Source organism: Mauremys reevesii, linkage group 3, assembly GCF_016161935.1.
Source record: "Mauremys reevesii isolate NIE-2019 linkage group 3, ASM1616193v1, whole genome shotgun sequence".
NCBI classification, from domain to species: domain Eukaryota; kingdom Metazoa; phylum Chordata; order Testudines; family Geoemydidae; genus Mauremys; species Mauremys reevesii.
In genome coordinates, this window is record NC_052625.1 from 36260474 (window position 1) to 36285585 (window position 25112).

At 43.4% G+C, this 25112-nt stretch overlaps 1 protein-coding gene across 2 annotated transcripts; it reads right to left on the reverse strand.

Annotated features, from left to right (window-relative positions):
* Positions 1-7810: 7810 nt before the first annotated feature.
* LOC120402391 (cytochrome c oxidase subunit 7A-related protein, mitochondrial) lies at positions 7811-24465 on the reverse strand. Of its 2 annotated transcripts, none has more exons than XM_039533018.1 (3): positions 24056-24465; positions 9872-10006; positions 7811-8747 (listed from the first exon to the last, which is right to left on the reverse strand). In XM_039533018.1, the coding sequence occupies exons 1-3, from the start codon at positions 24125-24127 to the stop codon at positions 8607-8609; spliced, it is 348 nt and encodes a 115-aa protein (XP_039388952.1). In that variant the 5' UTR covers positions 24128-24465; the 3' UTR covers positions 7811-8606. The 2 variants fall into 2 exon arrangements, with proteins under 2 accessions (XP_039388952.1, XP_039388951.1); XM_039533017.1 differs by having other exon boundaries at positions 7811-8750; positions 24056-24440.
* Positions 24466-25112: the final 647 nt, after the last annotated feature.

The following is a 25112-nucleotide window of genomic DNA, read 5'->3' on the forward strand; positions in this document are numbered from 1 at the left end:
ACAAATTGCTCCCCCACAGCCCCTTCACCCAAGTAAAATCCTTATTATAGTATACAGAAAGTACAACCTAGCCCTAATTGTCTGAGCACCCAACTTTAGAAGCCAGAGTAAGTGAGGGAGTCAGGAATTGAACGCAGGAGTCTTGAGGCAGCTCCAAGCTGGAAATAGAGATAGCAATTTATAGTAAGAGTGATGTATGACTTCACTACATGAAACATACAGAGATGTGTAAAATAAATGTATATTTTAAGTCACACAACTGTAAATGTAAGAACTTGCAGGTGAAAGAAGAGCTCCAGTATTTATTTGAGCCAGACGGTGGGGTGCTTGAAGATAGCAAGTTTTTGATAAATGGACATCATTATAAGAACTTCAAAGATTTGCCACTATTGGAAGAGGCACACTTGCATACTCACAGCAGACAGGTGGTGCTGGGTTGACAAGGTTCCGTACTTCACAAGGGAGAATTCCAGAGCTTGCTCCAACTGGCAGAAAGACAGTAAACATGACAAATGTATTCCTTTTAATATGAACATTTTAGAGATACTCTTCAAACAGTGCCTACAGTTTCATTCCTTTCATGGCATGGAATAGACTGTTCAAAAGACTGTGAAATACTGAAATAAATTAAATAGCTTCTGAAGAAGAAAAAGTTGGTGGTGAAAAAGTGGTGTTTTTCTGCTGAGTTTCTGTGCATCCAGGGTCTGTGGATCTTCCAGCATGAATAGCCTCCTTTGGAGCCAGAACATCAGATGTAGATCTGCTTATTTAAAATATGCTGCCTACTAGGGATGGGCAAAACTTCCCAAACCTTGGATCCAGACCCTGTCCAATTTCAGGGAGACTCACACATAAACCCCCCAGATCCAGGCCTGCTTCTGTCCTGTGCCACCTTTTAGGGCAGCATACTCAACCCGCAGACCAATCTATAAAAAGCATTGGGATGGTCCAATATGAGACCCACCTTACAGGTGAGTTGCTATGCCCATGGGGCACCCTAGAGCAACCCCATACTCCTGTCTTCCCCAGCCCCCACTCTACAACAGTGTTATTGTGTAGCTTCCCCACAGTCCTCACATCAAACATTCTTCTATCTCTAGCAATTCCTGCCTAGTTTTCATGCTGTAGCTAATTGGAATCAGTTCCAATTAATTACAAAACACATTGTCTTCAAGTAAATTAATACTCAGGGTCTCACTCTCTTTAAGCCCTACTGCTAAAACCCATGTATTAATTCAGTGGAGTTACTTCCGATTTACACCAGTGTACTGAGGCCAGAATCAGGCCCCCTGAGAACACTTTGTCAAGGGCCAGAGGATAAAGACAAGTTAATACCATACAGTAAAGTGTAGGTAAATATTTCAATACTTAGTAGCTAAGTTTAGGGCCAGCTTAGCAATGCTTTCCGTTATTCATCTAGGCAAATTTACACTTACCTTATTTTCTTATTTTCTCTTTGAACATTTGCTAATAAAATAATGTGTTTTGCACAATCTGAAATGAGTGTTGGGAGTTAGTAGGGGCAGTAATTGATAAGCAACCTGGAGAGATAAACTGTACTCTGACTTCATGCTGATTTGAAAGGCAATGTCTCTGATGTGTATATGGCAAATGGCCCCTGCAACCTATGATTATCTTTATTGCTATCTACACTATTAGCAGACACCTTTCTGTGATAGGTTTAGATTTCTGTTTTTCTGTTTTTAGTTCCTCTTGCCTACATTTCTTCCAATATTTTCATCATTGCAAAATCGGAATGTCTTTCCTCTGAACCTCATTTTAGGGCAGGATCAAGCAATTCATATATTAACACAGTAATGAACAGTTTCATATGGGCTCTTACTTTGAAACATCCTTGTTTTAGAGAAATAGCATATTTAAAAGCAGGACTTAAATGGAATGTTTGATTGCACATAAATCAATCCCTTTGTTAGCATCCTTCTAAAGCAATTGAAAGATGTGCTTGCATACTACCAATTGTTGACCTCTGCATCTGTATTTATGCAATACACCTATAGAAGAGAGAAAGCATTTTGTTTAAATTAGGCCTGGTCTACACTACAGAGTTAAGTCGATGCAAGGCAGCTTAAGTTGACCTAACTCTGTAGGTGGCTACACTAAGGCCATGTCTACACTACCACTTATGGCTAGGGTGACCAGACAGCAAGTATGAAAAATCGGGACGGGGTGGGGGGTAATAGGAGCCTATATAAGAAAAAGACCAAAAAATCAGGACTGTCCCAATAAAATCGGGACATCTAGTCACCCTACTTATGTCGGCAAAACTTATGTTGCTCAGGGGTGTGTAAATAACACACACATAACCCCCACCGAGCAACATAAGTTTTGCCGGCATAAGTGGTAGCGTGCACTGTACAATGTCAGTGGGAGAGTGTCTCCTGACAACATACCTACTGCCGCTTATGGAGGTGGTTTGATTATGTTGACAGGAGAGCTCTCTCCCACCAGAACAGAGCGGCTACACAAGCAATCTTACAGCTGTATTGGTACAGCTGCGCTGTTGTAAGCTCATTAGGGTAGACATGGCCTTAATAAGCACGACAGTGAGAGGCAGAATGCTTATGTCAATGTAGCTAGGTTGACGCAGTGTCAATGTCGACACTTCATTGCTTACATGGACTGTTGCTGCCTCTCAAGAGCTGTCCCACAATGCCCCAAACTGACAGTTAAATCAGTGCAAGTGCTCCTAGTGAGGACACGCACCACCAACATAAGGAGCATAATGTGGACATTCAAAAGCAATTTAATTACATGGATAGAACTGCTGAATTTAGTTACATAGATAGAACTACTGAATTCAGGCTGTGACAGCTCTATGAAGGTAAATGATCATCATTTAACATGTTTTAGCTTAAAGGCTTATAATAACAATAAGAAAATGCCAAAGAGGTGGGTGATTATCCTGAGATAATCACACTTCTGAGCATTGTAGAATTTAGCTACTCCTCCCTCTTCCCTCAACACTCCAGGGTGTGATTATTTCATTAAAACTTCATTCTCTGGTGTGCATTCATGCCAAAATGTTAAAAGCCAGAGTTTGCATTCTAATTAAAATGCGTCTTGTTTTCATGTGTCCTCATGAGTGTCGGTGTTGGGTTTTCTGCTGTAAAATCTGGAATAATATTGGGAGGCTCTTTTGGAAACAAAGCAAAATGTTAATGCAAGGCAAGTAATAATGCCAGTTACAAGTTTGCCTTCTTCCCACTCCTGTCCAAACATGCCGGTATTTTAACAAGTAACGTAAATAGGACTATTTTTGACTTTGCTACAGACTTGGTGTCTCCTTAGTAAGTCGCACTCTTTTGGTGTCTCTGTTTCCCATCTGTAAACTGGAGAAAATAATTCTGACCTATCTCATAAGGTGCTGTGAGGATAAGTTACTAATGTATGTCAGAGGAGCCTGGATATTACAGTACTACAGAAAAGCCTATACAATTTTTCTCAGAGTGAAAGCTTTCAAAAGCAGGGACTGTGTGTGTCCCTGTTTGTACAAAGCTTTGTCCAACAGGACCCAACAGGGACCTCTGGGTGCTATGATAATATAAATAATGAATATTACTAATAATAAATTAATAGTTTGTAGTATGTCTTGGAATTAGATAGTAAGTTCCTGAGGCAATGGACTTCATCTTCCTACATGTTTGTAAAGTACCATGTGCATTTATGATGCAATATAATTAATAATATTCACACAGAATTCAGCTCTAACTTTGTTTTAGGGGATGACATTTCAAATCCTATTAATTTTAGAGACCCCTTGGAAATTTCTATCCAGATGCTACATTTACAATTAAGGATAACTTTTGGGGGGAGGAAAGCTTTATTTGCAGGAATATAGGAGTTTATCAATGACCTGATGAGTGAGTATGACAGGCTCTCTCTCCTTTTTTACTGGTTACCAAGGTAGCAAGATTACTAAGTACAAAGTATGAAATCATCTCTTCTTAGCAATAAGTAATGCAACATAGAATAAAGTGCCTTCTGCTGACTGCTCCTCTCAAAATCCTCCCAAAAGGACATTGACAGATAGTGCTCACTATCTTAAGCACCACCCAGGCTTGGCCTGAAGTAGGCAGAAAAATGTATTCTGGTTAACAGAGCAATTCAAGCCAATTCTTAGGGCTACAACGCTGGACTCTCCCTTCTTGGTAGAGTGATCAGATGCCCCGATTTTATATGGATAGTCCTGATATTCGGGGCTTTGTCTTATATAGGCACCTGACCTACCCCCTGACCCTCTGTCCCAATTTTTCACACTTGCTATCTGGTCACCCTACTTCTTGGCCTCTCAGTATCTACATGCTCCTTTTTACCTCTCTGGGACCAGCTGCTCCAAGCCCTGTGTGTGAAACCTCCATACGGCCCATGACTAGGAGCCCCCCAAAACCTTTGACCTAAATTGTTTAAGGCAATGCTCACACCACTGGGATTTACGTTCAGCTGAGTAATGCACCAGGATTTGGAGTATTTTATCTTGCCACTGCCAAAAATCCAGCTTCTTTCACTTCTGAGCAAGTGTCATAGCTCTAGCAAAATCAGTAAATGTGGAGCAGACAACCAGGCCTTGGAATTTCTTCCATTTTCCCAGAAGTGAATACACGGATAACGGTCACTGCCTCTCCCCATCTCTGTAACTGGGGCACTTTGTCTTTTAGCACACTCCTCATCTAGCTGCGGATCTTAGAATCTAGCTAGTTTCTGAAGAGGAGCATCAATATCCTCCAGTATATGACCAGGGACTTTAGCCTGAGGCGTTAGTGTGGCATAGCTCCTTCAGAAAGAACATGCTGATCTTATAAAGTTGAGATGTCTTTTGGAACAATCCAGAAGATACCATGGCTTTGCACAGTGTCTTTTCTCAGAAGCAAACCACAAAGGACCAATGAATGGAAAGGCGTGTGCTGGATACCAGGGAAAGAGTGGAAGGAAATGGGTGAGAATTAGGGACTGCAACAAAGAGAATGATGGTTAGAACAGAGGCAAGATCTTACCTGGTTTCTTTCTGAAAGGAAAGCTGAGCAGAGGGGCAGTTGGTAGATGTTGGATAGCCTTATTCTCGAGCAATGCTTCTTCAAGGAGTTTGTGCTCTTAAGACCATTGCACCAGAACATGAGTGTTGGGGTGAAACAGATCATTGCCAACTAGGGATACCGCTTCTAAGGCCTCTCAAAGGGTTCCCTGTAGTTTTTCCTTTTTTGGCTAGTGTTTTTAGGGAGTCTCCTTCCAACTGTGGCTTTTACCAGAAAAGTCGCTGGTCCTTCCTCTGGGAGCCATACTCCACTATCTAGGATAGCATAGAAGGTGGATAAGCTTTGTCTTTTGGATTGGTCCTGAGTCTTGCAACAAACTCCGATCACTTCCTTGAAAGAAGGGTAGAGGGGTAAGCTGGACTCTCAGAATTGGAAGGTAGGATCAGGTGGCCAAAAAGTGCCTCCTGTGGTTAATTTATTGTTTCCTGAGCAAGGCATGAGCTGCCCCTCCTATACATATGGTTAAAGAGGTCAGAAGGAAAGGAGCTTTCAAATATGTGGAGCTGGCTTTTATGTTCTAATGAAGAGAGAGAGAGAGAGGCTCCCACAGTGCAGGAAGAGCAAAACAAGGCATTGGGGAGAAATCACTCAGATTTACTTTGTTTTAATTTTTAGGTTTTGTACTTGGACCTGGTCACCACCAGTGTAGAAAGGGGCTGTTCATATTAAAGAGAAGGTTGTTCTACTGGGCTTCAGGACAGAAAGGACTCATTTTGGCACCATCACTGATAAGTGACTCATTTAGTGTATTTCCTCTCAATCCACTCAGGGCTCCTCGAAATCTGCAGAGTCAGAGAGGAACCCTGCCAAATCAGAAGTGACCTATTTGAAACATCTGATAGACTTTTTCTCCTGCATAAGACTTTCCCTGCTAGAAAGTATTTTGAGCAGTATGCCCAGGGTGCTGCCTAAGCTACCCAGGAGCAAAAGGCAGAGAAGAAAGGACAGGGCTTAGGTCTAGAGTCTCAAAGGTATTTAGGTGTCTAAATCCCATTGATCTGAGCTTTAGGTGCCTGCTTGATACACCGGAAGGAAGTGCCTCTTTATGCTCAAGATTCTCAGCTGTGAAACCTCTCCTAGAGTTAGGGGCCTAAGCCAGCTGTCCTTTTGCATAAAAAGAGACCCACCCCACTGTAACCAAGAGCCCAACCTTTTTTGTAACATGCCTTGGGCGGAAAGAAACACAGAAAGGCCACTGACGTTTTGGCAGTGGCTGGTCTACTGAGTTTCATGGGCTTCTTCATTTTCTGGTTGCAGCCACAGCATTTTCAACTGCTCCCTGGGCTCTGCCTCAGGGGCACTGTGTTTGGGCACCAGTCAAAAGCAGCATGGTCCAGGTCAGAGAAGATGGTTTCTATGGCAACAGAGCTACACTTGCTTCCAGAACTCCTGCAGAGAGACATGTGGTTTGGTCAGGTTGCTATGCCTTAGAAGGACCCCTTCCCAGTCTATACCTCCTATAAAAAACCCACAGCTGAATGACTTTCTCTGATTCTCCAATGTATTCTAGAGGAAGGATCTTCACTCCAGCTGAAATGCAGTGGATGAAGAAGCCATTGCATTTTCTGTTATACCTAACAATGTAAGTCACATCTACCATGGTAACCAGTAACAGACCATCACTTTCCAAACACAGCCTCTAATAATTACAAATAATCTTAATGTCTCCCTTACCTGTGATAAATCTGTAAAGACTTGTGGAAACAGATACAGACAGCCTGTGTTAGAGGATTCTTCTAGATCATTAGCGTATAGCTACTACTCAGCAGAAGGAGACTGAAAAATCACCAGTGCCACTGGGATTCTTTTGGGTTCTGGAAGTTTTACCCTTTCCACAGGGACTTAAGGAAAGTATGGATCACTGGTGGTTAATATCTTTTGCTGGTAAGGCAATGCTCCTGTTTTCTTAACTCTCCCACCCGAGGGGCTTCATTACTTCTTTCTTTATGTGCTTCAGCCCATTCTCAGTGGCCTCTCCTCCATTTCTAAAATATCAACATTAGGCTCAAGCATCATTTTCTCATACAAAAACTGTTACATTTCTTCAGTCATTTCTTCTTAAGGCAGATTTTCTTGGAACATCTGAGCCTTTGAAATATTTAATTGAAAAACAAGTGAACTTTCTTTTAAGACCAGTACATGAAAAATTTGGGGAAATGGAAAGAAAAGGAAATTTGACATATCCTGTGGTGGGAAGAGGAGATGGAGGAAGAAAGGGGGCCTTTATCTCTCTCTTCTGCACAAGGAAAGTGGACTTTGTGTGATTTTGAATAGGTGTAGGAATTGGGAAAAAAAACAGGGGAATCCATAGGTATGCTGTTCTAATGGTTGGGAACTCAAAACAGCTGTTATTGCAGTCCACAGGAGTGGCTGTCCCTATAGGATAAAGGGTGCATTTCATCACCAAATACTTATATCTATTTTTTGTCAGCTTCCAGCATTTCATACAATATGGTTTTACTGGGGGAGGAAAGGTTAACTTAAATTCTCTTCTTTTTACAAATTAGAAATAAAACAGTATAGCAGTTAATATACAACTAAGTTATGAAATATGGCAACCTTTCACTAAAGCAGATATTGGTGATTATTCTTTGTAAAAGGCTACTACCTGGCCATTAGCATAGTTCTGAGGTTTAGAGACTGTTCGACCAGATGTCTGCTTCAAAAGTACAAGTTGAGGTTGGAAACTGAATGTTTTGAAACATTTCACTAGGCCTTCTAATAAAAGATGAAAAAATAAGACTTTCAAATCTGAAACATTTCAATGTTTGTATTGGTGTATTTATTCCACAGTAAAAATAAACACTACTTCAATTAAAAAATATAATTTGACAAAAGGAAAAGGACAAAAACTAGTATAGTTGGTGTTACAATACAGAAGTCTGCCTAAGTTCAACATTGCTACCAGCAGCTGTGTTCTTAGATGGTATTAGATTTGGACACCATAACCCTGTCATATTACTCACTGAAAGTACAAATTTAAGTAACCATGTTTCCATCATTAATGCATTTGGACGAATCTCTGTGCTGCACCTGCTAATGTGAATTCTTAGTGAACATGTATGAAAAGAAAAATAGACTTGCCATCAAATAGTAAAATCACTTATTGCTTCTGTAAACCCTCAGTACCTACAATACCCCCCGACCCCCCTTTTCTTTACCCTTGAGAGAATGTGGATGTTAAGACATAGCTTGACACAATTAAGTTTTCATTTCCTATTTAACATTGTTGAAAGGCAGGTGGCAAGTTTTACTACCCTAAAGTGCTCAGAGGCTGTTGTAAGACAATTGTTTGTCTGGTTTACATTGGGGTGGGAAAGACGACTGGAGACCTGACAAGCAAAAACACATTGACTTTCACTCAAATATTAACTTTGATATTTATCTCGCTTTCCAATGCATTAGAAGGTAACCATTTTCAAAACGTTTTCTTTAATGTCTTTATTTGAAGAATTCACAACATACAATCACAGGATTAAGTAGTAAACACAAAGGGGTAATACCCTACTGTTCCTTCAGAGAAATGCTGAATAAGTCCCATTAGTTATGGTTCATTCACTTCTTGGATTTTGGTTGTGAGGCCATGTAGAGAGCTACCAAACAGTAGATGGTCCCTCCTATTGTTAGCGCCATAGTGGTCCGATATAGCAGCTGATCAGGAACTCCTCGTTTCAGATGTATTGGCAATCCATCAGCCTTCTTTGGGAGAAGAAAAACCACAGCAAATAATAAAAAAAAAAAAAAGTTGAGTGTATGCTGACCACCACAAACAAGCTACTGCAACTAAAATAAGGAGAATGAGAGAATTGGAGAGGGTAAAGAAAAACCTCCACAAACTTCTATGTAACTAATCCTCCAACAGAACTTAGGGTTTCTTCCTGTAGCTGCACAAAGGCAAGAGCAGGCTATTTTTATTTTAAGTGCATCTATTTGGTTTTATTATATGCACCTTGCAAATTGTAGGCACAAACATGCCTTGGAATATTTTCTCAAAATCCTTTATCATAAAAGGCACCTGACTGAAGAGTGTCAGTAACTAGAGAATGGGCGAGGATTTGTATAAAATTAGATGTTGTTCACCAATTCAGCATTACATGTGCAAATAAAAATGGCATGCAAGAGAGAACTGTGTACATTTTAAAAAGCACAACCCCTTGTCATTCTCATAAAAACAGATTGTTATATGGAGGTTCTATTCTTTAATATTAGAGAACGCCTATAAAAATATGAACTCCACTCATCAGTCCCTCCCAAACAAGTTGTTAATCCACAGAGATAAACAGACTCTGGAGGACACTACATATACCCTTATTCCATAGGTTCTGAGCACCAACAAACATTTACATAGCAGTTTATAAACAATTTAAAATTACTCAACACCAAACAAACCAGGGATCATCCAGTTTGTTCCTTGCATTCAGAAGCTTTGTTGGATCATAAGCATGTCATATGTTCCAAGAAAGAAAACATTTACAACTGACCTGAATGTGATAAGCACATGTAGCAGTACAAAGAAAGGAGATCTGATATTTTTCTCCTTTCTAGGAAATGTCCTGCCAATACAAGGATTCTTGTGCAGAGTATCAAGCTACAAACATTCAACTATAGGATGTTATGAAAATTACTATAAACCCTTTCAGAAAAAGGGTCACATTTACATCCTTTGGACCAAATGTTGCAGAATTTGAGTTACACCAATACATGCCCTCTGGTGCGGACCCACTGATGGCATTGCACAGGTGCAATGAAGGGCAGAATATGGCCCACTAGCTTCAGTCCTTTTTATTTAAATTTGCTCTTAGTAAAGCTTTTCTTCTTACCTGAAATAGCTTCTGGAGGTCCGGCACCTTGTTCTTACCCAAATAAGAAACAGCTGCTGGCAAATCGGAGGCAAGTTTAGTTGGTGTTCCAAAAATCAGAGTTGGTGATTCTGTGGATGCCAGTGGCTTGAGTCCCTGAAAATAGAAATTTAAGTGTTGAGTACCTGGATATTTAACAGCTGAAAAGAATGCACTGCTAACCATGTTCCAAGCAAACAAATTACCAAAGCTAAGATGAAAAAGCATTATGGAGAGATGCTAACCTGGCTACAGCCCCCCTATCTAAAAAATAAATAAATAAAAAATGACATCCAATTACAAATATATTGGAAGTGACTGTCAAATTTCTCAGCTAGCTTTGGCTCAGGACTTGACAAATTCACTTGCCATTTGTAAGTAAACAACTTTCCATGGTGAATGAGATTCTCCATGTTTTTTTCAAAAGTTTCTAGCCCTTATTGCAGAGAGGGCCTTCCAAATGTGAAATTAAAGTCAACTAAAGTAGTGTTTCCCTGAAATGGTAGTCAGTCTGAAATAAAAGTGAAGAGTGCCTCAAGGCCCAAATCCTACCCCAATGCACTGCCTGAACAGCAGGGGAATTCCTCAGACACCTGGGGGGAAATGACTGACAAACAAAGACCTAATGATTGCTGCAGGCAGTGGCACACACCTTAAATGAAGGTGTGGAAACAGTCTGGGGGAAATGATTAGAACCATCTCCACTTTGTACAGGTACAGCAGGTGCTGCTGGATAAAAGAGGACACTTAAGCAGGAATAATCACCTCCTCCAGCACTCAGCTGGTACTGCTTCTGCTGCTATTCCCCATCCTTCAAGTCTCTGACTGAGCCATAATTTAAACCTTTATTTCAGATCATGTACTCTGATTTGATACCATAAATCCTATTTATTGGAGAGGTTTTCATGTACACTACTCAAAGTTATGGTTCCCCCAGCAACTGTAAGGCAGCCTGCTTGCATATATCTCTATATTTATTACTACACATGGAGTTAAGTTATGCCTTCATGTGTGTGCAGTGTCATAAGATACGGCTTTCGCAGTAACCCTACGTTTTCTGATTTATCCACATAAATGGAGAAATATGCATTAATGCAACAGCAATGCTGAGATTTTAGTTTGATAGTTTTAAAATTCAGATTAATGCAAACAGTGATTCAATGCAGTGGGCAAAGTCCTGGCCCCATTGAAATCAATGGAAATTTTGCGACTGACTTCACAGAACTCAGTATTTCACCGTAGGATTTAGTTCTAAAAGATGCTTGAGATTTTTGTAGTGCATTTAGTAAAATACTAGATTACAATATGTAGTGGAGGACTTTATTATTTTCTCTATTAATAAACCAAATTACATTATATGAAAGACATTAGACTTCATTCAAGAATAAATCAACTGCAAATCTAAAGTTTTAGAAGTAACTGAGTAAACCGTTTTGAAAACTGGCTAAAAAAAATCTTTTAGCCTGAGAACAACCATGAGACATCTTAAAGTAATTCTCAGAGGTTAAAAACTCCTAAAAATAATGAAATGGTCTTAATCGTGACTAAGAAGACCATTTCACTATCATCCATTACCTTTAGGAGTTTTTTCTACTATGATGCGAAGCATTTAGGGTAATAAAAGCATTTAGATTTGCATAATGAATAGGTTACTACATCAAAATATCTTGTGATCTTTCTCCCTTGTATTAAATTACTTTTCAGTTGTCTATTCGAGTCAATCTTCTATTCTGGAGCCTTCCCAATCACAAAAGAAATGTTGTATTACACAAATTAAAAACTAAGTGGATGACAATCTACTACAAGTGATGCAGTTTAACAAACTGAACTCCCATGGACTTCCCACATAGGTGATGTTACACCATACTTAACCAGCTGGTGACTTTACCAGCTGTAACAGTCCTCCCCACCCTTTGCTCTAACTGTCTGGAACTGTCATCTCTCTCCCTCCAGCACTTCCTTTTTTAAATTTTACCTTAAAATTCAGATGGTTATCCTTCATTGCGAGTGAGCCATCCCCAAACCACCTCCCCACACTTACTGGACCCCCTCCAGTTCCTCCTCACTGCAAGTAATCTGCTCCTTTCCTACTTAGATTTTAGACTGTCACTACTATTATCTACTATATAAAAACAGAATTGTGTTGTATGCACTGAGGTCATAGTACGTTGCAAGCCATTTCAATAAGTGATCATCATCCATCCTGAATTCTTCATCCCATGCCTATCTACCAATATGCATCTTTATTGGTTAATAAAAAATAAAGCTTTCACAGTAGATCACTTTAAAAAAAAACCACTTGCATTTTAAACCACTGCCACCCATTGTGCACTGTATAGGGTTTTGATTAGGCTAGTAAGACATCCATGCTTACTATGAGTTACTGTGTAGCTGTTAAAGTTTTAAAGACACATCATGCACTGAGGTTCTCTTTTTTTATTGCACCAATAAGGACATACATCAAAATATTTTCAAGTAATAAAGGAAATTCAAACCTGACTTTCCCCTAGAATGACACTTAATCCAAGGTCATGGATCAGAAAAGTGGTGACAGTCACTCAATACTGACAAGCAAGCTTAATTTGCCTTAGCCTCTCTTCACACTTTTTTTTTTTTGTTATTGGAGTTAGTCAAGAATGTGTCAAAGAGCAAGGTCAGTGGTATTTTCACAGAGGAAAGAGAAACCAGGACTGGGAATTTAGGTGAAGTGGGGGGTGAAACTGGGACAGGATGAGGGGAGACTGATCTGATCAGGTGCACAGTGTGAAATGGAATAGCTGGGCAAAGACTGGATCAAGGAGCTGATAGAGGGAGATTGGAACGGTGAACCAGTGAGAATGTTGAAGTGGGGAAAGGGTGCTGTGCAAAAATATATACAATTATATATTCACATACTATCATGAATATGTACAAGGGAAGTGAATTAAGGGTTCTCAACATCCAAACTGAATATAGTCATGTGGGCTGATTAGATCTTTCATACTGCAGCAATATCCAAAACACCTTCCAATACCCATAATTAAAAAGCAATAAAAACCATAATGTACTTAAAACAAATGCCACTGAATTATGTCCACTTTTCAGCATTACTCTTCATTTTCAACATTTTGCTATATAGTCAAAGAAAGTCTTTACAGCAGAGCTGCTGAAGCTGCCACTCTAGGGCCTGGTCTACACTAGGCGTTTAAATCGGTTTTAGGAGCGTAAAACCGATTTAACGCCACAACCGTCCACACTAGGAGGCACCTTATATCGATTTTAATGGCTCTTTAAATCGGTTTCTGTACTCCTGCCCGACGAGAGGAGTAGCGCTAATATCGGTATTAACATATCGGAATAGGGTTAGTGTGGCCGCAATCGACAGTATTGGCCTCCGGGAGCTATCCCACAGTGCACCACTGACCGCTCTGGACAGCATTCTCAACTCGGATGCACTGGCCAGGTAGACAGGAAAAGCCCCGCGAACTTTTGAAATTCATTTCCTGCTTCGACAGTGTGGAGAGCTCATCATCACAGGTGACCACGCACAGCTCATCAGCACAGTTAACAATGCTGTCTCCTGAGAATCAAAAAAGAGCCCCAGCATGGACCGCTCAGGAGGTAATGGATCTGATCGCTATATGGGGAGATGATTCAGTGCTAACAGAACTGCGTTCCAAAAGACGAAATGAAAAAGTATTTGAAAGAATTTCTAAGGCGATGACGGATAAAGGCCACAGCAGGGACTCCGTGCAGTGCAGAGTGAAAGTTAAGGAGCTCAGACAAGCCTACCAGAAAACCAAAGCAGCAAAGCGGAAGGTCCGGGCAGGTCGAAAAACATGCCGCTTCTATGCTGAGCTGCAATTTTAGGGGCTGCGCCACAAGTACCCCACCCCTGACCGTGGATTCCGAGGTGGGGTTGTAATCTCTGCCATGTCTGAGGATTATGCAGGCGGGAAGATGAAGAGGAAGAAGAAGAGGAAGACCTGCAGAGAGCACACAGCACTCCGTGAACCCCAGCAGCCAGGAGCTTTTATCACCCTGACGGAATTACCCTGCTCCCAGCCCTCACAAGCAACTATTCCAGAGAATGACGCCCTGGAAGGGAGCTCTGGTGAGTGTACCTTTGCAAATAGCAAACAGTGTTTTTTAAGCAAGCCTTTTTTAATGATTGATTTGCCCAGAGGACTTGGGATGCATTCGCAGACAGTATAGTTACTTAGAAAAGTTTGTTAACATGTCCGGGGATTGAGAGGAAATCCTCCAGGGACATCTCGATGAAGCGCTCCTGTAGGTACTCCAGAAGCCTTTGCAGAAGGTTTCTGGGCAAGGCATCCTTGTTCTGCCCACCATGGTAGGACACTTTACCATGCCATGCATGTAGCAAGTAATCAGGTATCATTGCGTGGCAAAGCATCGCAGCGTATGGTCCCGGGACTGCTGGCATTCAAGAAGCATCCGCTCTTTATCTTGTTCTGTTATCCTCAGCAAAGTGATATCGTTCAGGATAACCTGGTTAAAAATCAGGAATTTAAGTAAGGGGGGTGGCCATTTTTCTACTGGTTTCGTGGAATGCAGCAGCTTAAAAAAGACACTTTCCTGCACGTGGCGGCGGGGAGGAGGAGTGAAATGCCAATGATCTTTTCTGTTTGGTCACCGGTGGGTGGGGAGGAAGGTTGTTGATTAGCAGGAGCTAGCGTGGTATTAGCCATGCGTTGGTGGGAGGGTAAATCACTGAGACAGTGGCTTACCATGGCCGCATGCAAGCTGAATTCTGATGCCTGGACCTGATGTGTCTGTGAGATCTGTAAACCCAGAGCTGCAAGCGGTCACTATTAAGATGAAAAATGCGACCTTGTAGGGAAATCACATGTGCTAGGTGAATAGTGATGTTCACTGTGAAACAGTATAACCATTGTTCTGTAAAATGTATCTTTCTAAATATTTATCTCCCTCATGCAGCTGCAAATTTTTCATCCCTCCTCCATCCCAAAGGCTAGCACAGATAAGGCGGAGGAAAAAGAAGACGCGAGATGAGATGTTCTCGGATATTATGGAAGTTACACGCAATGAAAGAGCTCATCTGAATGAGTGGAAGGACGTGGTTTCAAATTACAGGAAAGAGGCCAGTGAACGTGAGGACAGGAGGGACAACCGAGATGAGAGGTGGCGACAGGAAGACCGGCAGGAAAATCAGCGGTGGCGGCAGGAAGATCAGCGGTGGCGGGATGCAACTCTGGGGCTGCTGCGTGATCAAACTGACATGCTCCGGCGTCTTGTGGAGCTTCAGGAATGGCAGCAGGATCACAGAGTGCCGCTGCAGCCCCTGTATAACCACCCTCCCCCCTCACCATGTTCCTTAGCCTCCTCACCCAGACGTGTAAGAACGCGTGGGGGGAGGCTCCGTGCACCCGCCCACTCCACCCCCGTGGACAGCCCAACCAGAAGGATGCCGTTACTCTGAATTTTTTTTAATGGCCTTCTCCATCCCTCCTTTCCTCCTCCCAAAGCACACCCTTACTTCTCTCCCTCTTTTATAATGAATCAATAAAGAATTCATGCTTTTTAAATATAAGTGACTTTATTTGCATAAGTAAGCTGTACTCGAAGGGGGAGGGGGAGTTGCTTACAGGGACTGAGTCAATCAAGGGGGTTGGGTGTTCATCAACAAACACAGCAGTCACACTGTACCCTGGCCATTGATGAAGCTCGTTTTCAAAGCTTCTCTGATGCGCACCGCTTCCTGGTGTGCTCTTCTAATCTCCCTGATGTCTGGCTGCGCGTAATCAGCGGCCAGGTGATTTGCCTCAGCCTCCCACCCCGCCATAAAGGTCTCCCCCTTACTCTCACAGAGATTATGGAGAATACAGCAAGCAGCAATAACATAGGGGACATTGGTTTGGCTGAGGTCTGAGCGAGTCAGTAATGTGCGCCAGCGAGCCTTTAAACGGCCAAATGCACATTCCACCACCATTCTGCACTTGCTCAGCCTGTAACTGAACAGATCCTGACCACTGTCCAGGCTGCCTGTGTATGGCTTCATGAGCCATGGCATCAAGGGGTAGGCTGGGTCCCCCAGGATAACGACAGGCATTTCAACATCCCCAACTGTTATTTTCTGGTCTGGGAAGTAAGTCCCTTGCTGCAGCCGTTTAAACAGAGTAGTGCTTCTGAAGATGCAAGCGTCATGAACCCTCCCTGGCCATCCCACGTGGATGTTTGTGAAACGTCCCTTGTGATCCACCAGTGCTTGCAGCACCATTGAAAAGTACCCCTTCCGGTTTATGTACTGGGTGCCCTGGTGCTGCGGTGCCAAGATAGGGATATGGGTTCCATCTATCGCCCCCCCACAGTTAGGGAATCCCATTGCAGCAAAGCCATCCACTATGGCCTGCACGTTTCCCAGAGTCACAACCTTTTGTAGCAGCAGCTTAGTGATTGCTTTGGCTACTTGCATCACAGCAGCCCCCACAGTAGATTTTCCAACTCCAAATTGATTCCCGACTGACCGGTAGCTGTCTGGCGTTGCAAGCTTCCACAGGGCTATCGCCACTCGCTTCTCTACTGTGAGGGCTGCTCTCATCTTGGTATTATGGCGTTTCAGGGCAGGGGCAAGCAAGTCACAAAGTTCCATGAAAGTGCCCTTACGCATGCAAAAGTTTCGCAGCCACTGGGAATCGTCCCACACCTGCAACACAATGCGGTCCCACCAGTCAGTGCTTGTTTCCCGGGCCCAAAATCGGCGTTCAATGGATAGAATCTGCCCCATTACCATCAGGATCTCCAAAGCGCAGGGGCCCGCGGTTTGAGAGAATTCTGTGTCCACGTCCTCATCACTGTCATCGCCACGCTGCCGTATCCGCCTCTTACTCGCCTCGGTTCGAAGGTCCTGGTTCAGCATATACTGCACGAGTGCGCGAGGTGTTTAAAACATCCACGATTGCGGTATGGAGCTGAGCAGGGTCCATGCTTGCTGTGCTATGGCGTCTGCACGGTTCACCAAGCAAAGCAAAAAAGGCGCGAAACGGTTGTCTGCCGCTGTCAGGGAGGGAGGGAGGGGTGAGGCTGTACCCAGAACCACCCGCGACAATGATTTTTGCCCCATCAGGCACTGGGATCTCAACCCGGAAATGCCAAGGGGCGGGGGAGGCTGCGGGAACTATGGGATAGCTACGGGATAGCTACCCACAGTGCAACGCTCCAGAAATCGACGCTAGCCTCGGACCATGGACGCACACCACCGATTTAATGTGTTTAGTGTGGCCGCGCGCACTCGATTTTATAAAATCTGTTTTACAAAACCGGTTTATGCAAATTCGGAATAGTCCCGTAGTGTAGACGTACCCTAGGACTTAGTCAAGGTGTCAGAGATGGTCAGTACATGGAGCTTTAGGATGAACTTTTGTCTCACTTGCCCACAGCCTCATCCTGTTTGCATTTTGTTAACGCAATGCAGATAAGAGTTTAGAATATTTCTTTAATACACAACAACCACACATAGAGAGAGAGAGAGAAAGAAACTCTCTCAAAGTGAATTAGATTGAGGGGGAAGGGAAGAAGATACATCGCTCATAGTTTATGCTTGAAAAACAAATTAAGTTAAAGTGTTACAGAATGTGTTTTTAAGAAGAGGCATTTATGAATTCACTAACCCTTAACACCTATCATATAAAAAACAATTCCTTACGCTGTAGAAAGAGCTTTGTTTCAGAGGCTGAGCATAAACTATTAACTGAGATTATATTTACATTCTGACAAGGCTAATACATGTGCATTTTTAGACAGGATCATTCCTAATTGCTGTTGGTTCATTTATCAAGCCTATGTCAATCAACAGCAAAAGTTCTGAATACATTTGTCACAAATTCAGGAATATCAAAACTAGTCTATACTAGGAAATGTTTGCTGGTGTAGAAATGTCTCAAAAATGAACCTATTCCACCACCAACCTTGATACAGTTATACTGAAAAAAGTTTCTAGTGTAGACTTGGCCTAAAACTATTTGAAAGTAGTTCCACTATTGATCTCAAATGTCACTCCATTTCCCTCCATTAAGATTCTCAATGGAAAGTGGCCGAACAGCCCACCTGTCCACTGTAACTGAAGGTACATCACTGGCAGAAAGTCAGGTGTCTACAACTGACTGAGAACCACAAGCAACATCTTCACTATGAGGATCTTTGTGCTACTGGCACGGTGAGCTGAGAAAAGGAAATCAGTTTTGCTCAACCATTCCTTAAGGCAGATTTTGTTGTATGTACAACCTTAAGGGCTTGTCTACACTGGCACTTTACAGCGCTGATACTTTCTTGCTCAGGGGTGTGAAAAAAAATACACCCCTGCACGCAGCAAGTTTCAGCGCTGTGAAGTGCCAGCGCAAACAGCACACCAGCGCTTATGTCTCTTGTGGAGGTGGGTTTTTTAGAGTGCTGGTAGAGATCTCTCCCAGCACTCTGCCATGACTATACAAGCCACGTTAAAGCACTGCAGTGGTAGCGCTTTACCACTGACAGTGTAGACTAGCCCTAAGTATTGTGTTAAAGCACTGTTCCTATTGCATATATCAGGGGTTCTCAACATTTTTTTTCCCAGAGCCCCTTCTCCCCCCCCCCTCCCAACAAGCTATAAAAACTCCAGGACACAGCAGGAAGGGGGGGGGGGGTCTTGGAGCTCTGGACTCCAGCCGAGCCCTCAGGCATAGTCATAGTTTTACTTCTATTTTGGTGGACAGGGCCCAGAGGGGCTCAGGCCAACTCCACATGTCAGGGCCTGGGGAGGGAGTGCCACCTCCACTCCCTGACTCACCTCAGCAGACCACCCAGCCAGTCTGAATTGTGGGGGAGGGAGGGTGCAACCAAAAATTATAACTCAAATGGGGCAGGCTCAGTTCAAACTTTCTGAACACTGCTCAGGGTGCAGGCAGGAGGTAGCCAAGAGCAGTGGGCAAGCATGGGAATAGGGTGCAGGAACAGGAAGAGCTAGAAGCGGTGTGCCAGAAGGGCCCCCACCTGAGGTTGCTGCTCCCTGAGGGCTCTGCCAGCCCCAGGGCAGGATCCCTCCAACCCAGGCAGCTCTTACCGCACAAGCAGTCAAAGAGGGCTGGGAGCTGAGGAGCAGCCTCAGCCACAGACACCAGCTGGCATTAGCCAGAGCAGCAGCTGCCACTCCTCCCCCACCCCCTAGGCCTTCCAATGCAGGGACACCAGGGCTCGGGGTTTCAGCCCCGCAGCTTCAGACTTTAGCCCCACTAAGGGCACCAGGACTCAGGGTTCCAGGCTTCAGCTGCAGGCCCCCTTAAACAGCTTGAGAACCATTGGCAGACATGGCTATGCTTCAGTAACACTGAAGTCCCAACATAACCTGACAAAGACCAAACAATTTTCAAATCCTAAAGATTAAATGAATTGTGATTAAATATTACAGTACTATTAGTGTAGGTATTTCAGTACATTCTAAGTGGAATCCCACTGCCTCAAAAAAGTACTGACTAATGACATTGTGATGTTTTACAATGGAGCAGGCAGAACTGAGGCTCAGTCCTATATGCACGACAATCTAATTTTAAGGCTACCATCCTTGAGACACCCTTATAACTTGTACAACCAAGTTACCATAGAATCTTTGTGGAGAGTCACAAAGGGGAGGAAAAACAAAAAAAGAGTGGGTTTAAGTTTTCCAGCAATACCCTAAAATGGGTCCTGTCCTGCAATATATATCCACCTCACAGAATATCAAAATTATTTAAGTTCTAAAACTGACACCTTCAGAGCAAAACTTCCACATTATTACATTTATAAAGACAAAAGAATGGTGAAAATTAAATATAGTTCAAGAAGGTTTAAGACTACAAGTGCAAAAAGCAAGTCGTTTTAAAAAGGTGAATTCTGATTTTTTAATAGCAGGTACTTTCCCTATAAGCTTCAGTGTTACACAAAGTATCTTATTTTAAGCTACAAATTCCATGCTTTAAGACTATTTAGACAAGTTTTCTAAGTCACACAACCATACCTTCCCCAATTCTCAATTACACTGCAGCACTTCTAGCACAAAGCATCAAAGCCAGCATGGGAAGTCCTGGCAGGATCACTCTAGTGGCATAATGCCAGTACCCTCCTATGCCACTCTCCCTTCCCCATACAAGGTTCCCTGCACCTCGGTGATCCCTACCTACTGTGATAACTCCATGAGTTGACTATCTAGAGCAGGATGCTCTAACAAAGGGAGGCTCCAGCACAAAACCAGCCCAGAATCAAGGAAGTGCCAAAGTTGTCTTAATGGCACCTTTGCTCTACACACTTAGGCCATATTTGAGGACTGGGTCCTTTATAATCCAAGCCAAATACAGAAGAGCCCGTATTTCTTCACCAATACAATGCTATATTTGCAACAAACATTACATTCATAAGACATCTTTTTATCTAAAGAAGTGTTCTACATAAAAAACATGGGAGCACTGAGCATAAAATTCCATTTTTCAACTATATCCTTTGAAAAAACAGATCTTAATGATCTGAGTTGATTTTACACATCAAAGGGCTTCATATGATTTTTATGGGATTTTTTAACACCCCAGAGAGAACACAGGGTATTCAGGAGAAAAGTTTCTTCCCCAGCTGAATATTTATTCCCCCACCCCAAAAAGATGTTAAACCCCAAATCTAGATTCTTTCCACGCAATAGTATCTGTGAAGTTGTACAGGTTTGCAGAGACCCTTCTATTGATTGAAATAGACAGGAATTTGTCTAGGTATACAGTAAATTATAAAAGGGTTCCATTTTAATAATTCTGTTCTAAAAATATTACAGCAGGACATTAGTCTTGAATAGTGATATCTGTAGAATATACGGCTACCCTTAATACACACCTAAATGAACATTAGGGTCAGGTAAGAGAGGAAATTTATCTTTAACTCGTGTGTTTTTTGCCTCTGCCTTTGTATGAAGTAATAAATATTTAAGTTAAAAATGTAGAATGGGAGTATTTCTTACCAACCCAACCAGTTGCACCAGAAATAATTCAGAAGGAGGTGCTCAGACTATAGTTTGGAGTAGTCAATTCTACAAGGAAAAATGTATTCAACTAAGGATGCTCAGGCTTGACTTTAAATGATCTTCCCATTATAAGGCTGCTAGACCTGGGAAATACTCAAGTTTTGTCAGAGACCAGATCCATCATAAAGATGCCCAAGACACTCCTAGGGGCTGAGGGTGCAGTAAGAGCTGCTATGGCAGCTCTAAACAACATGAGGATTCACCTGTGCTAGGAGACTCCTCCCATGGCCAAGCCTTGAGGGCAGAATCTACCTATTTCCTACTTTCATTTTCAAGTAGATGGATATTTCCCACTTTTTGGACTTGCCTATTAGGATGCAAGAGAGATACCTTATTTGCAGGGCTTTAAAAATTAACCCAGCAACCACTTACCCAGGACTAAATACACAATGCTCAACACCCTCTTCCAAGCAACACCTGTTGTGAATGGTTTCTTAGTAGTCAAGTACCACTCCTGGCTTGGGCCTGAAGAGCCTACTAACTTGGTTGAACTTAGAGACCCTAGTTAATGCCACACCAACCTCTTCTCCCTTCCACCACAAACAAATAAATGAGTTAGTGCTGCCACTCACAACACACATCAAATCAGTTAATATTCTTGCATGGAAGGTGGCACACTTACATGGCCCTGGGCGAGTCCTCCCTTGCTATCTCAATAAGAGACAAGCATGGGGCCAAACACCATGCCTGCAACAGCAGAAGCAACACTGGGCAGCGGTGAGGGGGGTGTGCCTATACCAGAATTACACCCCTAACCAACGAAAGCCCTAGTGTAGACTCTAAGAGTTCTTTTGCTAGTGTAGTTTGTTTCATACAGGAAACTAGTATAAACCACATCAGCAAAAGAACTTGTTTGCTGATATAGTTATACTGGCAAGCTCTTTTTAGTGTAGAACTGGCTTTTTTAGTGTAGAAAACCTCTTTTGGTTGAAGATTGATTTTTTTTTTAAATATTTTATCTACTCTGCAGTCATCAATTTTTATTTAAAATTTAAACTGCCTACGTTAAAACCTAAAGCTATTATAATCTACTAACAATTCAAATTAAATGCAACAAATATTAAGCAGTATGTTTGCTCCCAAGGTCTAAATAGAGTCAAACTACTGGACTGGTGGAAGTCAATGGCTAATAACCTGGAACCAGGGTTTGTTGAAATGTTAAGCCAATTTTTGATAGCAATAAAGAATATTTTCTTCTCTTCAGCTTATTCAACTAGTTCAAGTCAATGCCTAGTTCATTCAGAGCTAAGAAATCAATTGGGAATTGAAAAAGCATGAAAGTGTGTTTAAGCATGAAAGCTTTTCTTCTTCCATTCTATGAGTAAAAGCTAGGTGTGTGTGTATGGAGGGGGGGGGGGGATGATATCTACTAGTTCTAAAATCTTGAAGCACACATGATCAAATAGCATCAGTTCAATTCACTAACTAGAGATACCACCTATGTTTGAAAAGTCAGTTTTAAAAGCAAAAATTATTTTTTTGCTTGTATATCCAGAATATTTAAGATAGTTTTACTTAATTGTTTAAAATTCTGTTGTGCGTTTAATTGAATTTCCATCCAAATACAGGATGACACAAATTGCAAGTTAAAAAAACAAAACACAAAAAAACAAACCATCCAGTAAACAGGTAAGCTATATATTTACTTAAATAAAAACACACAGATACAGTGCATCCTCCTTGTTAGTAAAAGCACCAAATTTAGCATAAAGGCTACATACAGCAGGTAATCAAATATTTTAATTGTTAACCAGTGAGACTCTCTCTTTAGAAAAAGAACTAAAGTGAAAAACAATTAAAATTGATTATTTAAATCAATGCTTCCTGCCTGCTGAGTTAAATGATTAAAATCAGTGATTTAAATAGCTTTGATTTAAATCAATCCACCATGCATCAATTTATGCTCAGCTCATAATTGGAAAGTCTCTTTTTATAACTGTAAGCACAAGACATATTCTTTAAAGAAAAAAAGAAAAAACACACAGTAAGGGTACATCTACACTACCTGCCAGATTCACGGGTAGCGATCGATTTATCATGTGTAGTGTAGACACAATAAATCGATCCCTGATCACTCTCCAGTTGACTGTTTATTTGTGATGTTTGACTGTATATGCAAAACTTTGAATACTGTATGTCACCAATACAGTGTAAATTAAGGAAAAGAGTAAGGTTTAACAACAAAAATGACACTTCAAGTGACATTAGCATATGGATTTGTCTTCCAAAATTGAGGGAACAAGGAATAGATGGATTAATGTCTCAGGCTTTCAACACAGACCTTTGATTTTACTGGATCCCAACCAAGGAAAAAGGTAAGCATTCATGGATACCAATTCAATCTTTGCTTTTATCTGATTTTTACCTGAAAACATATCAGAGCTCTTCACTGTTAATAAAAAGCTTTGGAAGCTTGAAGCTGAGAAATTATGGCATTAGGTTTGAAGAAAAGAAGCTAGTGAATATGCATACTTTGTTTAACTAAGACTCTGTCTGCACTTGGAAGTAGCATTATTTTAGTAGTCAGTTGTCACAGACTCATAGAAGATTAGGGTTGGAAGAGACCTCAGGAGGTCATCTAGTCCAGCCCCAACAAAATCATCCCAGCCAGGGCTTTGCGTTGTCCAATACAAACAAGGTCCAAAACTCTTCCCCGCTTGAGACAAACCAGCCCCATTTTACAGGTGGGTAATAAACGGAGCAGCAGGAGGGGTGAGGTGACTTGCCCAAGGTCACACGGCAGGTCAGTGGCAGCGCCAGGAACCGGACCCGTAGAGAGCTCCCTGAGGGCATCACTTCCCGCCCCGCCGGGCCACGCCAGGCCCCGAGGGAAGGACACACATCCTGCCCCCTCGGGCGCCACGTTAAGAGCTGACCCGACTGCCGTGAAGGTGGCCGCGGCAGGGACTCCGGCCGCGCAGGAAGGGAAACCGCCCCCCCCGCGCGCGAGGCAACCGACCCGCCGCCACACAGAGGCCTCCCCGCCCGTCGCCTGAAGGTCACCGCGCCACACGTGACGGGCCGCCTGGCCCACAGCCCGTCCGCCGCGGATTCTCCCGCGGCAAGCCCCGCGGGGCGCGGCACAGGGAGGACAGTGAAGGTCAACGACTCTGTGGCGCCGGCCACGCGCTCACCTGGGGCACGTAGGCGGCGGACGCCACAGCCCCGACCAGCTTCTGGCTGAAGCCGCTGAATTTATAATACATGGCGCCGGGCTCTCCGCGCTGCTTCCCCGCAGGCACCCGGCCGGCCGCGACGCGCTCCAAGGAAGGACCCGACCCGACTCTCCCCGGTGCTTCCTCAGCCTGCAGGGCCCCGGCGCAGGAAGGCAGTTTTGTAGGCGGCTACGCCGAGTGCCGGTAGAACAAACTCGGAAACCAGCCAAAAGCGCTGCCTGCGAGACTTGCGTGATAACGGCGGGTCCTTCGTGGATTGCGGGAGCGCGAACTTCCCCCGGGTTCTGCAGCGAGCACTAAGTAGGCGACAGTTTCCAATCAGGCAGCAGCTGGGCAGCCTAATACGCCTGCGCACTTGGACTCCGGACGCGGGATTTAGGCCCTCGCCGCTCCGCCTCCAGGGAAAGGCCCGAGAGCCATCCAATCAGCTGCGGAGAGCTGTTAAACCCCGCCTCCTGCATAGCAACTGTTGCTAGCTGGGGACGCTTCCTTGCCACGTGTGTGCAGCGTGCAAGGGCAGCGAAGCTGTGGGCCGGGTAGGCCGGGCACGATCGCTGGGCTCATGGGGCGGCTGCAGCTGAGGGGGGGCCCGGGTGGGGCGTCCGGTGGGTGAAAGGAGCTAACTGAGCGGGCGGTGCCGCTCCCTGAACCCCAGCGAGGGAGGGGGCCGGCGAGGGGCGTCCGTGATTCTTCAGAGCTTCTCAGCAGGTTTCACCTGTGGAGCCAGGGCCGGATTAACCTTTTGTGCGCCTGGTGCCAAACTTATTTGTGGGCCCCCATGGGAGCAATGGAACATGGTGGGGGGAGGTCAGTCCCCAGAGGGAGGAGCCAGCTAAGGACAATGGGGCATGGCAGGGGCAGCCCAGCTCCGCCAGCCTAATGCAAGGGCACTATTTACAAACCGGCAGTTACCAGACACAGAGTGGCCCACCCGGCCCTGTGCTGCCAGCGTGCCCCTTCCCCTCAGGGGGCATGCCCATGCCACGCCACACAGTCCCCCCACCCAACATCCTCC

Excerpts from the sequence above, each read along its gene's own strand:
- LOC120402391 (XM_039533017.1), bottom strand. The coding sequence starts at position 24,127 with ATGTATTATAAATTCAGCGGCTTCAGCCAGAAGCTGGTCGGGGCTGTG. Across the intron at positions 10,007-24,055 it reads CCGCCGCCTACGTGCCCCAG|GGACTCAAGCCACTGGCATC; the intron begins GTGAGCGCGTGG and ends TTCTATTTTCAG. Across the intron at positions 8,751-9,871 it reads ACCTCCAGAAGCTATTTCAG|AAGGCTGATGGATTGCCAAT; the intron begins GTAAGAAGAAAA and ends CTTCTCCCAAAG.